Raw genomic sequence first — 14,808 nt, 5'->3', positions numbered from 1 at the left:
GTTAGCTGGGGCTTCGTACTCATTCCAGTTCGACCCTACCACCACAATATCCCATTGCCTTATGGGAAGATGATCACATAGCGTAGCCATTCAAATAAAGTTAGTTGCAACTTGCAACTTAAGTCCCATTAAAGCAAATGGAACAAGTTTGTTTCAAGTCTCAACTAACACTTTTCAATAGAATATGCAATCTGATCCTAGGCATGTTTACTCAGATATAAGGCTCATTCATGTCGCCTCATTCAGAAGTTATGAAATTGCCCCGCTGTAGCTGTGTACAGTGGGGTGAAGGGGGAGGAATCCCCACCCTTGCTGTGTCACCCTTGTGACACAGCAAAGAGGGTCTCCCCTCTCCTTCAACAGGAGTTTGGCTGGCCATAGTTTGGTGAACGTCTGCGGTGCGATTTGGAGTAAAGAATCGAAACTTCAACCATGCTCAATTACAGTGAACTTGAACATCTGAACTGGGCCACTGAGATGGTGATTCCTTGTTGATTAAGAAAGTTGCCATGGCTGTTATCTATGAGCTTATGGGTATAAGAACTGTTGTTTGCATAAGTAGACTATTGCCATAAATCAGGAAAACACAACTTCAGCCATCCAGCTGTTGTTGGACTACTACTCTCATAATCCTTAACAATGGTGGCTAATAGTCAGGGATGATGAGTGATGTAATCCAACACTTTCAGGAGGGCTGAAAGTGTGCAGTGCTGCCATAAATGAAGAATGCAGCTGAAATAGTGGAGTCCTATTCTCACAATGTATCCATGGTGAGGAAGCGAGTAAGTATAGAGGCAAGCGGGTTCATAATAATAGGATTTACTGACTGCATGAGGGCACTCTGCATATGCAGTCCTTGGTCCACATGGATTTTGGAGACACCAGAGCCCTCTTCAGATGTTAGCACCCCAGGCACTCACAGTTGAAGTGGGCAAAAGTGGGAGCAAGTCTTGCTGCTCCACAGTGGTTGTTGACCCCACCTACTATCTCAGGCAGGGCCAGAGAATGCTCGGATGGCCTCAGTGAATTAAGTGAAAGGCTAGAATGGACTCCATGTTTGAAGACCATGTTCTCAACCTCTGCTGATTGTCTAGAGGGTGACAAGCGTGCCAGTGGGTACACTTCTCGCACTCCACGTGCTGACTGAATATGTGGTTAGAACATGAGCAGAGTTTATATCTAGAGATTAATTACATAAATAAATATGCAGCTCTGTGGGAGTGTTTACATTAGTATGTTAACAGTTTTCTGTGCCTTCAATTTTTCCCTTAAAATATAAAGCGCAAGCTGTGGAACTGCCATGTCTTAAAAGATTTAAAAATATTCCACCAAAAGTAATTTATCCCTAAAGCTGTGAATGAGTTTGAATACAACATTGAAAACACATTAAATGTGATTTATTGCATCTTTTTCCTTATCAGATGTTGGCTGCTGTAAAAACATCTGAAATAATACCATGGTACATATTTAATTTTGTCTGTTAAATATAAGTAGCATCAATATGCTAAATTAGATCCAAGTTGATTTAGATTATCAGAACATTTTCCCACTGAACATTTAAAAAATAAACCTGTATCATGAATTTATCTCCCACCTGCCCATACCTCTGAATCCATAAAGCAGTGTCACAGCAATATAAGATGAATATGTTCTTATATTCATCACCAAGGAGGATGGTAATCCAAACTGTCCCTTAGTGCATGGATACAATAGTAAGTATTTCATCCACATTTGGGGACATCATTGGATTGAGCCCTCACACCCCTTGTGATTATTTTATATATCTATATCTATATCCTGCCATGAGATGGCCTCGGGGTGCTATACAACACATTAAACACAAAAAATTACTGTGAAAATACAGCCAAATAGCAAGCACAATCCATCACATAGATATAAGCTGCCACCCACCAACCAGCCATATGTAAAGGCAGATAAGGTGACACAGGATGGTGCCCCAGGTGTGTGTGGGGTGGATGGAGACTTGCATCCCCACACTTCATGTGCATGCTTCTTGCCTGTGTGATGTGAGGATACATTGTCTGAACTTGTTCACTGGGGTGGTGATGTGTACTGCAATCCTGAAGAAACAGGTATCAATAGGATTAACATCCGTAGGCCCATTCACACATTATGTTCAACAATCATACAGCAAATGTACAGTTTACACAGGTACAGATCTGTACACAGGTACAGTCATTCACATGTTATGTTGAACGCAGGTACAGAAGTACACTTCCTGTCTTTTCATGCATTTGAAGAGCCTGTACCCAGGCCTGTACAAGTGTAGGGATGTGCACAGAACCGGTCCGGAGGCCCTTAATGGGCCTCCGAACTGGTTAGAAGAACCAGCGGTTCTGCCGGTCCGACGCCGGTGGAGACCTCCCCCACCCTCTTTAAGGGTGGGGGAGGGTGCACTTACCCTTTACCATGCAACGTGCGTGTGTGACGTGTGGTTTGTGCAGCAGCTGTGCGCGGGTGGCAGCAGACACATGGGCACACATTACTTGCTTATTTCCGGCCAACAACGGGGGAAGGGGTGGCAGGTAGGTATGCTGTTGTCCCATGGATTTGGGGAACTTAACTGAGCGCCGGAAGGGGGAAAGTGGCGGGAGGGGTTAGTGCACCCTCCCCTGCTCTTAAAGAGCCACCCGCACCGGCTCCACGGTTCCGTGCACATCCCTATATGACTGTCGACCATAACATGCGGATGCGCCTATTGTCAAACTGTATTATGGTCAATAGGCCCACAAAACAGATGCAAAGAACAAAAGAGCATCACAATCACAAAACAGATCAATACATTAGAACATACAGAATTTAAACAATACTGCAGGATAAGTGAGTGTGGAACAGAAACATTTTTGACCATAGGAATTAGTATAGTGGTAAGTAATGCTAATCCAGGTAAAACACGGGTGTAAATAATCCTGGCCTCATAAGAAGATGAGAAGAGCCCGGCTGGATCAGGCCGAAGGCCCACCTAGTCCTGTTTCACAAAGTGGCCACTCCTCCCACTTAGGAACCAATTGTCTTCTTGTTCTAATATTAAAGGACAAAAACATTATTTACTGTTAGAATGACTTCCTGAGCAGGGGCATAGGGACCATGGAGTAAGGTGGGGGTGATTGTACTCCAGCCACCAGGATCCGGGAGGGCCACCAAGGCACCCCCTCACCCTTGTCCAAGGCACCCCCTTGCCTCCTCCTGGACCCGGCCAGTGAATGAAGCATTTACTATCTGGTAGCATGAGGCATGCCCCTCTCCTCCCTAGCCAGTGATTTACTGAAACACTGGCTGAGCTGGGAAGAAAAGCCCAGCCACCCAGAGTTTCAATGAAACACTGAATTGGGGAGGGATGGGAGAGGGTCTGAATACATCTAGCATCACACACAAGGAGGTGGGAACAATCCTTGATTCCAATGCTGGAATCGCTGATTCCACAAATTGGAATCCCTTCCCCTGCCTCCTTGAGAAGAGAAGGAGACAGACCAGGGAATATCATCCCCCTTCCCCCTTCTCCATAGTAGTGGAACAATTTTAAATGGTTTCCCAGGTGCCTTCCTGGTAGACAGTTAAGACTGTGCTTTCAACTAAGAGGATACAATTATTCATTTTATAATCCAGCAGCCAATTTCCTCCTTTTTATTCAGAATTACTTCCCTAACAACTATTATGAGTAGCTCAATTTGGTTTGTTTCTTTTCTTTTTTTCTGAGAGTAGGAGGCTAGAATGTAACTTTTTCAAAGTGTCACTGTATCAGAAGTGTATCAGAAAGCTCCTACTAATATTGTCTTGGGAGGTATTTCTCTCCCTTTAGCATTTTCCTGGGCTTTCCTCTTCTCCTTCTCTCCTTATTTCACCAGGGTGTTCTCCACACAGCAGGCTTGACTGTGAGGCTTTACTGAGAGTTCAAAGGTGCCCCCAAAATCCAATGCAAAAAGTTGTTTTTTTTTAACCCTGGATATAAATCATGGTCCACTCTAAAACACAATGAAAAACCCAAATAGTGTGTGAAGTGCTCCCCGATAGCTCGCAGGGACTTCAGGGTAAATCTAGCTGATATGTGAATGCACACCCTCTATTCCGGAGGGGTTGTGAGCCAAAAGCCCTGTGTGAAAAATGCCCAACTCTCTCTGTCTATCCTCAGGCAACTGTAAAACCTGCAGCTGAACTCTGCTTTTCTCAGTAACCTCACCAGCCCGAATTAAAGCCACACCGCCTAGCAACTCCCATAGTAACAGTTACTAGGTTAGGCTCATATAACAGTATAGCAGGCAAATAATGAAAAAACTCTGGGGCTATTCTCACAACCAACAAAAATCGGTCTAGCAGAGGCTAGCCCGAATTTTGTTGGTCGTCAGAACCACCGGGCTCACAGCCGAGCCCGGTGGTTCTGGAGTGGCTAACCCGCTCGAGAATCCCTGGCAAAAAGCAGGTTTGCGGAGCGAGCGCTCCTGCAAACCTGCTTTTTACAATCATGAGTAGACGCGGCGCGCCTTTGCACCACGCCTACTTATGAGCAGACCCCTGGCCAGGAGACTTAAAAGCAGCCTCCCAGCTCGGAGGTCTCCCCAGTATGCCCTGTGCACTCACGCAGGGCATAATGGAGCTTGCGGGGGCCAAGCGGACTCTGCTCCCCCCACCCCCTGCCAGCTCCGTCTCGGAGCAGGCCATCATGTAGGCGGCCGATCCGGCCGCCCAGGGCTCCCGGCCCACTCGTGAGCAGGGAGAGTGGGCTTAGCCCACTCTTCCCACTCACCAGACAAAACCGGGTCTCACTGATCGTGAAACCCAGTCCACTATATCCTCAGTTAAAATAAACAGATTCTCTACACCTTCACCCAAATCACTTGTGGTGCGGGGGCAGTGTTAAGCTTGGCTAGACTAAAGAGTAGTGAATTTGGCTTTATGAATTTTAAAAGCAGGGCTGCTCTGGACATAAGACTTGGGTTGTTTTCAATATATGAGAATAGTAGATCCCCTGACTCTGTATGTTCAAATAACGGGATGCGTCAGTAACATAATATTTCAGGCAGGCTATAAGGAAGGAATTGTATCAAGCAATATAATTTCTAATACAGTACATTTTGTAAGTTTCAGTAATTGTGAGAAATATTGCTTATACTTTTGTCAGACAAGAAAACCTCAAATGTAGTGTGACCACAATTGAAGCATGCATGCAAAAGAGCCAGGGTTGTAGAAGTAAGCAGTTGACAACACTGGAAGAATGGCAGTGCAAATATGATTTTCAAACTCAGTGCAGAAACCAGTGCTTCAGAGGCATGGAAATTGGGCTGAACGTGGAATTTGTATGTGCCTCAGCAGTTTATGTCACAATCCACAATAGTTCTTTGAAAGCAAAATAGCCTCCATGGACTAGCTTATCTTTCCAGAAGGACTGAGCAAATGTAACCTGTTTATATTTTTGTCAATGACTCCAAAAGTTTGAAAAAATCTGATATCAGTAGTAGAAAAGGTTTGTTCATATTATTTTATTACCTTTTTCTCCCCCAGAAACAATTGTATTAGAGAATGGCTATGCAACGTGAGTACAATATTTTGTCTGTGTATGTGTTTATTTATCTCTCAGTTTTGGAACTTGGAATGTGTATTTTCTGCATGGACCATGCGTAAAATGTTGCTTCTATTAATGCCTCAGTTCTCCTGCTTTTGCGCTTATTGACAAAAAGAGAAGGATGCTAAATATTAGGGGTGCTGGAAAAGCAGGACTTGAAATGGCACAGTAGAACCCTGCATCAGCATCTCTTTAGCACATAGAATGTTTATGACGTACCTGATCAGCCGTCAATCCTCTCTGCCATGCAGGGGGGTGGAGTAACTGGGGATGGGTTACTGATGCTTGGATGTCAGTAATGCAGACAAGACCTAATAGAGTCAAAATTGCTTTGAGCAAACTCTCACTTGAGAAGAGATCTGGTCTTGTGGTCGCAAGCATGACTTGTCTCCTTAGCTAAGCAGGGTCCAACCTGGTTGCATATGAATGGGAGACTACATGTGTGAGCAATGTAAGATATTCCCCTTAGGGGATGAAGCCACTCTTGGAAGAGCATCTAGGTTCCAAGTTCCCTCCCTGGCATCTCCAAGATAGGGCTGAGAGAGATTCCTGCCTGCAACCTTGGAGGAGCTGCTGCCTGTCTGTGTAGACCATATTGAGCTAGAGGAACCAATGGTCTGACTCCGTATATGGCAGCTTCCTATTTCCCTATATTTTGGTAGTGGACAAAGATGACATTATTGTACTTAGATGCCTCATAATAAGGCATATAGGCTAATAACTCTGCAGCCTGGTGCAGTCTGGTTCAAATGTAGCACAAATCCACGATTTCTCATTATGAGAACGAGCCTAGGAGAGCTCCAGCTCAAGTGCTCATCCTCTTTAGTGTATGAGAGGAAAAAATATGAAGCTTCCACTAGCTTTTGTAAACCACTATTTTCCAGTGTTCCCACTCATATGTATAGCGGAACTGGTGGTCCCTTCACCTCCGGTTCCCAAACCTGAACATATGAACCCAGGCAATTAAGATTAAATAAGAAAAATGGACCTGTGGTTTCCCTTCCCTAACTCCAGTTGTCACCTTCGGTTATAAGTTGGTTTCACTGCCATATACTGTATTCCTGCAACACCTGAGGTACATCCGAACCAGGAGCTGCAGTTATCCTTTGCCTCAAACCAGAGTTGAGGGAGGAAGCTCCTTCTTCACTCCAGCTCCTATTGGCTGTGTTCCTTCATGAAAGAAGGAAGCCTGCACATCCAGCTCCCCATCCTCTCTGCAGTCTCACTGATTGGCCCCGCGGTTCTGCTGCACATCTGAACCAGCCCATTATGTATGAACTTGGTGTACTATGGTTTGTTCAGACCACAGTTAGGTAAACCAAATGTGTTTGATATCAGTAAAACACTGTAGTATGTCCTGCCTATTTACATGTTTTGTATTTGTAATTTGTTGAACTGGAAATTTTACATTTCATGCATTTATTACTGCTTGGAAACTTCAAAATTTAAAATGAAGTTTGTTTAACTGAATGCTGCATAAACATAGACATCTAAACCTTATCAGTTGTAATACAAATGTAAAAATAAATTAGCACCTTTAATATACTGAATGTCACGTGTCAGTATCCTGAAAAATATCCAAGATACTTTTGGCACTATGTGTAAATCAGTTAATAGATTTTAAAATATCTTATTTTCATTAGTAGGCCTCAATAGGAAATTGTCCCCCATGGGGGTCTGAAGAGTCTATGACAATTAAAAAATAGGGGTGCATGGTAGAAAAGTACTATATTCAAACTTATCTTATATTTCCATTTTACCAGCAAAGGAATCGGAATCTGTGCCTCCTCCTCCAGGTTATCAAGACTCATATTATCCAGCTCCACAAGTCCCACATGGATTTCCTGGATCTGCTATTCCAGGTAGACAGTGTTGGTATTTGCAGGCTTTCTAGTTTGACTAAAGAAAAGCAGATTTATGTACAGTACTAGGCATTCCTATTGCAGTCATACAGTTTACAAACTGTTTTGCTCTTCTATAACTGCTCAGAATATGTATAGGCCTGTAATGTAAATTAAATTTTAACTCCGTAGCCAAATTTTGTTAATTGCTTTTAAGATGTATAATGAGAACCTATAGAGTTTTCTATAAATTGTTCTGCTGTTTGCATGCATGGATTGTTTGGTCTAGGACCGTAAATAAAACTTGACTTGACTTGACTTGACTACTAGGTATTCCTATTGCAGTCATACAGTTTACAAACTGTTTTGCTCTTCTATAACTGCTCAGAATATGTATAGGCCTGTAATGATGGCACAGGGTTTGCAGGGGTTCCCAACCTGTACTACAACTCCCAACAGCCACAGCTATAATTTATTGTGGCTAGGGATGGTGGGAGTTGTAGTTCAGCAATATTGGGATAACCACAGGTTGGGAACCCCTGAGCTAAGGTATAGAACTTGAACATTGAGACAGACTCCGTCACCAGAAAGCATAATTTTCTTGAGCATTATTGCAGAAAGTAAATCCGTTGTAATTTTCTCATTTTTCAATGCAAATAGCTTATTGATAATCTAATGCTAAATTCCATTCTGAAATAGTTTTGCACTGAAACTGCAGAGGGCTCCATCTCAACATCGCTTGCAGGCCTCCAACACATCTGTCAACTAGAAGGCAGCAAAAAACTGTTTTACAACAGTTCTAGCCTGCTGATTTTTCTCTTAAACACCATGTATAAATAGCACTGTGTGCACCCTCTAGTGGATTTTTCTGACATTTGTTGGAATTAAAAATCTGGACCTGGATGTTTTCATGGAAGATACATCTTGGCTTGACTACAGCTGTCTTTATTTTTTTTAAAAAAATACCTTGAATATTTGTCAAAAGTATGTAGTGCAGATTTCTAATATATTTCTAATACTGATGTCACCTCTCTGAAAAAGTACATGATGCAAGTTATACCAATGACAAGACATAATTAAATATAAAATAACAAGAATTAAAGAAAAGCAATGATAGATCTTCCTAGTTTGGTTGTTTTATTTACTAGATGTTATGGACAGACAGATAGACAGATAGACAGATAAAATGACATCAAATCAGTGTTGACTCTTAGTATTTCTGTTCCCGTGGACAAACATTTATTGCCAAGGAAAAACTATTTCCTTGTATAATGATTACACACACACACACACACACACACACACATGCCACTTTAAAAAAAAGTTCTCAAAGCACTTTATGTAGGGTGGATTTGCACAAAACAGAGAATGATAGGCTCAGCCAAATGATTGGTTTCTAGAGCACACATGCAACCCTGAATTCTGGTGGGACAGCTATGCTAACTAGCTTCCTGTTGGGATGGCACATGTCCCCAAAAGCCCCACGCACTATCAGCACAGACGCCATGAATGTGTTTTGATTGCACGCAGGGCTTTTGGGGACACATGACATGGGGACACATGGCGCAAGAAGGTAGAAGAGGCTGTGGAGAGCAGGTAAGCACCTGCTTTCCTTTGTCTTAAAGTTCCCTTTCTAATTTCCTTACAAATGTTCAAACTGCACTTCAGGCTGTGGTTCAGGCACCTCCCAGTGTTGTGTATTCTATCCTAGTTGTGGTCTGGAATCCCACACCTGTAACCAACTTCAGACATTGGTTAAAAGATGTTAGCCTCCAGATGGCATGTAAGGCAGTATATGCTGAAACTGACAGACATAGAGGCTTTTCTCATGACCAGCCTAAGCCTACTTGGGCAGCGCAAGGGTTAGGCTGGTTGTGAGAAGCAGTGGGATCCTCATAGATCCCTTTGCTCCCCTCCCACCTAACCCCCTTAATAAACCGGGCTACCAAGAATCACAGAGATGGGCATATAGAGCACCCATTTGAGGTGGGAATCCCCAGTGCAACGCGTGTGCCGCACATTGCATTGAGGGATGTCTGGAGGCCGGAACCATATCCCTCCGCCCTGCTCCATGCTTCACGGAGCTGCACAGAACAGGGCTCTCTGTAGAGGTGTGCGGGAGGCATGCTGAAACTGACCTGCCTGGTTGTCTGGGAGGTGCGGGGAGGTAAGTGGAAAGCAGCCTTCCTCCCACACCCTCCCCACCTGCCAGAGCGATTGTGAGAATCACCCCATAGAGGCCGTCCACTCAGTCAAGAACTGTGTTCTACCTGGGTTTGGCTGCTATGTGTGCTCTCAATTTCCGGTTGTGTGGAACCAAGATAGAAGGAAAACCTGGGTAGAAGTGATTATGTGGAAGCACGGTAGTAGGAAAACCTGGGTAGCTTTTCCTCCTACCTTGCTTCCACACAAACACTTCTGGTTAGTTTCTCCAGATGTTAGCCTCCATATTGCATGTAATATGGAATATGCTGAAACTGACAGATAAAGATGTCATTCACACTCAAAACTGTGTTCTACTCAGGTTTGGGAGCTGTGTGTGCCCTCAATTTTTGGTTGTGTGGAAGCAAGGTAGGAAGAAAACCTGGGTAGGAATGATTGTGTGGAAGTAAAGTGGTAGGAAAACCTGGGTAGCTTTTCCTTTTCCCTTGCTTCCACACAACCAAAACTTGGGAGCACACAGCTCCCAAACCTAGGTAGAATACAGTTTTTGATGTGAATGTGTGATGAATGATATGAGATTGACCTCATAGTGTGCAATGTTACATGAGGGTTGCAATGTAACATGCACACAGTTGTGCAAGAGTGCTGTTGTACTAAACTCATGGATTGCACAAACACAGTTGTGAAATTGATGGCTTTTGGAAATCATGGCCATCAATTGTGCAACTGTGTTCGCACAATTCTTGTATTTAGTGTAACTGTTTAAATCTTCTTCTGCAACATACACATAGAAGCTTCTCACGATCAGTAGAAAGTGGGGTAATGGTGCTTGGCCACTTCCTACCGATTGTGAGACCCTCCAGGCTCACAGCCGAGCCCAGTTTAGTCAAAGCGGGTAACCTGCTTAATTGCCCCTGCCTTAAGCCCAGGTTAGCAGAGCGAGCACTCCACTAAGTTGGGCTTCCTGATCGTGAGTTGCCGCAGCATGGCTCCACGCTGCGGCAACTCACGTGTAGATCCCCGACCGGGAGTCTAAAAAGCAGCACTCGCGCAAGGCATGCTGGAGCTTATGGGGGCTGCATGGCCCCCGATCCTAACAGCCCCTGCCGGCTCCGTAACAGAGTTGGCAGTTCTGTGGGTGGCTGGTTTGGCTGCCCAGAGCAGACTGCCTGCTTGTGTGTGGGGAAAGTGCACTAAGCCCACTCTCCCCACTAACCTTCCCCTGGTGGCTCCCACTGATCGTGGGAACCACCTCATAATGTTGCACAATATCTGCATAGCATCCTGATCCCAAAAGTCAGTCTCCAGAAACTGTAGGTTTGACAAAGCTTTGGTTCTCCATGTTCTGTGAACCCACCAGTAAAAAAGTAGTAAGATGGTTCCCTATCCGACAGGTGCTCACACTCTAACTAGAAATACAAAGAGGACGACAGCAAAAGCTACTGAAAATACTGGGCTAAAAAGCAGGTGCCACTTTTTAAAAAAGGGAACTATTTTAAAAAGGGAACTATTTATTTAAAATAAATAGTTAAATAAATAGCTGGGATAAGTCTCAATAGCACTTTGCCAGTCTACATTGGTTCAGCTGATATTGCATCTGCATTAGAAAAAAATGGCCACAAATCAGGTGTGAACAAAAGATGGGAAGAAGACTTGCAAAATATTGGAATGCAATACTGTAGAGTAGTAACAATGTTGTCTAGATTCTCTGTGAAGGCTGAGTGGCTCATTTGGAGAACAGCATGGACCTGAGCCTGTCTAGTCACTGTAGTATGCTTGGAGACCCCCCTCCAGATCCATCTACCATTTGTCTGAAGTTAACTGAGTAGTGACTGGGTAGAGGGTTTTCTCTGTTGTGTTACTCCCGCTATGGAATTCCCTCTGCAGTTCAGCCTGCCTGTTTGTGATTTTCATCCTCTGAACTGAGCTGTTTCGTTCTAGTCTGCTAAACTTTGTGGCACCTTTAGTATTATAGTTAGTGGTGTGCATGGTTTGGTCTGGAGGCCATTGACAAGGCCTCCAGACTGGTCCGGAATCCCCGTGGTTCGGTTCGGAAGGGTGGGGGGGGGAGTTTCTCTTTAATGGGGGGTGGTAGTACTTCCTCCCCCCACCGCTCTTCCCCCTCTGGTGCTGGCAGTTTCCAAAACGTTCTTGGGGCAGCAGAGTTCCTCCCTGCCACCCCGTCCCCATCGATGTCCTTGCTAGCGTAAAAGTAGACAGAGCTGGTGGCGCGCATGTGCCCTTTGCAGCGCTCGCGCTCATCCCCGCCGCTGGTGTGCGCTGCCGCATACGTCATGCTGCGCTCGTGTGCAAGCAGCGAGGACGAGCACGCGCGCTGCAAAGGGCGCATGCGCGCCACCAGCTCTGTCTACTTTTACGCTAGCAAGGACAACGACGGGGGCAGGGGCGGCAGGGAGGAACTCTGCCGCCCCAAGAACGTTTTGGAAACCGCCAGCGCCGGAGGGGGAAGAGCAGTGGGGGGGAAGTACTACCACCTCCCCTAAAAAGAAACTCCCCCCCATGCCAGACCACAGGAATTCCGGACCGTGCACACCCCTAATTATAGTGGCTGCTGTTTTCTGTGCTGTTTTGTTAGAATGTTATTGTATGTATCACCTTGATAGGTTTTCCTGAAGGGTGGCTTATAAATAGTTTAAATGAATACATAAGGGAAGGAGAGCTGGCCTCTTGGTAACAAGTGTGACTTGTCTCCTTTGCTAAGCAGGGACCACCTTGGTTTGCATTTGGATGAAAGACTACATCTGAATGCTGTAAGATATTCCCTTTAGGTGGGGAGGGGCATAGCTCAGTTGAAGACCATCTGCATGACTGCCTGCAGAAGATCCTAGGTTCACTTCCTGGCATCTCCAGGTAGGGATGAGAAAGACTTCTGCCTGAAACCTTGGAGAGCCTTGTCAATCATTATAGACAATACTCTAGATCAGGGATGCTCAACTTCAGTCCTCCTGAAGATGTTGGACGACAACTGCCATAATCCCTGGCTGTTGGCTACTGTGACTGGGGATTATGGGAGCTGTAGTCCAAAAACTTGCCTAAATTGAGCAGGCCTGCTCTAGAGAGATATCAGTATAGATTAGGGACGTGCCAAACGTTTCGGATACAAAACGTTTTGTACCCAAAACAGCCTGTTTCGGGTGTTTTGAAGACAAAACAAAACACCCATTCTCCAGATCCCAAAGTTTTGTATACAAAACAAAATGTCCCTGTTTCGGCTACAAAATGTTTTGTTGTTTCGGGCCTCCATTTTGTAGTGATCTCTGAGTCAGTCTCTATTTTGTGTTTGACATCTCTTTGAATTTCCCACCCTTCCAGCCTTCTGATCGGTGACCTAAATCATGGGCTGACCTGCTGACAATTCCCTCCTTGTTCCCCATTGGCTCTTTTGCTTCTTGCCACTCTTTACTGACCCCACATTGGCCAGGGGAAGGGTTGCTAACCTATGGGGTGCTGGGTTCTGTTGTTTCTGTGGTGTTCTGAGTGTAGATTCTCTGGTAGCATATGAGTGGATTCTTGTTTTTCACTGAAAATCTCATATGCTACCAGAGAATCTACAATGAACACCTCAGAAACACAAAACCCAGTACCCCAAGGGCTACTGGGTTTTGTGGGTATGTAGGTGGTTGGCACCCTTTGTGCACTACACAACCCCTCGCTCTGGGAAACCCCAGTGCCCCCCAAGTGGAATTATGGGGCTGCTGAAACCTCCATTATTCCCTATGGGAGAAATCTTAAAAGACACGTAAACTTCAACAATTCACAAAAGATCAGCCCTTTGCCCAATGGAGAGGAGAACTGGTCTTGTGGCTGAGCATGACTTGTCTCCATAGCTAAGCAGGATCTGCCCTGGTTGCATATGAATGGGAGACTTGATGTGTGAGCACTGCAAGATATTCCCCTCGGGGATGAAGCCACTCTAGGAAGAGCAGAAGGTTTCAAGTTCCCTCTCTGGCTTCTTCAAGATAGGGCTGAAAGAGATTCCTGCCTGCAACCTTGGAGAAGCCGCTGCCAGTCTGTGAAGACAATACTGAGCTAGATAGACCAATGGTCTCACTCAGTATATGGCAGCTTCCTGTGTTCCTATGTTGTTGTTTTTGCTAGTGCCAGTACATAGTCTAGTGCTTGAAATATTGGGATTGCCCTCCCCTCGCATCTGATGTCCATTGCTTGCTAGGACCATGTGGTCTGAGTGTCTGACAAGGACCCAGGATACTGCATTCAAATCTCGACTGGGTGACTTGGGTCTAGCCAGCACATCTCATCCTAGCCTACCTCATAAGGCTGTTGTGCGGAAAGAAGAAAACACTTTATGCTACCCCAAGCTTTCATTGGAGAAAGAAGATAAAAATAGGTTCACTCGGTTAGTGTGACTGTAGTCTATCATCTGTAAAATTCCAAAGAAAGCATAAGCTAGGAATTGTTCATACCAGGGAAGATAGTGGGGTAGAGACAAAGTAGGTACTGAGGCATTCTTTCCCACCTGCAAACCACCCCTGGAGGGATTCTATCCTGGTCTGAATAGAGACAGTTGCTCTCCCTACTAGATAAAAGAGTGCCACCATTTTAAAAGGTGCCCCTGCACAGTTAGCACAGGTTCAAAATCTTGTTGAATCTCGAGCAACCCAAGTAGGAATATTCTGGCACCACAGGTGTAAGAACAGCTATCACCATAGGTTTCAGAAATAATTTAATTATTAAATTAATTACAGAAATAATTTAATTATCTCCTATAAGTAGGTTTGTTCCTCAGTTTTAGCCAGCAAAATACCAATCAGCCCTATTGAGAGAACCGAGGTCGCTGCTGAACTTGTGATCCATGCTCGAACAACATGAAATCCTGTGGGTGGGAGAAACAGTCATCAGCAATATTAAAGGCTAAAATTCAGATCTATTTCCTATTTTATTTTATAGCATATCTTGGAAATCTAATTTTAAATTAGGAAAACTGTGGGGTGGGTTCCACAAAGGCTAGAATACTATAGGCCTGTTTGTTATTGAAATAATGGCTGTACTCCTGTAAAGGTAAGGTATGCTGTCAAGTCAATTTCATCTCCTGGCACCCACAGAGCCGTGTGGTTTTCTTTGGTAGAATGCAGGAGGGGTTTAACTCTTGCCATCTCCCACGCTGTATGAGATGATGCCTTTCAGCATCTTCCTATATAGCTGCTGCCCAATACAGTATCAGTGGGGGTTCGAACCTGCCACCTT

The 14,808-nt window shown here is 44.7% G+C and overlaps 1 protein-coding gene across 4 annotated transcripts in view; it reads left to right on the top strand.

Annotated features, from left to right (window-relative positions):
* The window catches only part of LOC128351481 (phospholipid scramblase 2-like), a 37,214-nt gene that overhangs the window by 2,388 nt on the left and 20,018 nt on the right, over positions 1–14,808 (top strand). For all 4 annotated transcript variants that reach the window (XR_008319795.1, XM_053311062.1, XM_053311061.1 and 1 more), the window contains exons 2-3: positions 5,518–5,548; positions 7,342–7,440. Coding sequence is in view for 3 of the 4 variants with exons in the window: in XM_053311062.1 (XP_053167037.1) it covers positions 5,536–5,548; positions 7,342–7,440 (112 nt within the window). In the remaining variant the exon portion in view is untranslated. The remainder of the gene's footprint in view (positions 1–5,517; positions 5,549–7,341; positions 7,441–14,808) is intronic.

The sequence above is a fragment of the Hemicordylus capensis genome, chromosome 3 (genome assembly GCF_027244095.1).
Source record: "Hemicordylus capensis ecotype Gifberg chromosome 3, rHemCap1.1.pri, whole genome shotgun sequence".
In the NCBI taxonomy this organism is placed as follows: Eukaryota; Metazoa; Chordata; class Lepidosauria; order Squamata; family Cordylidae; genus Hemicordylus; species Hemicordylus capensis.
Note: the sequence above shows the minus strand (reverse complement) of the source record. Positions and strands in the feature narration are given on the sequence as shown.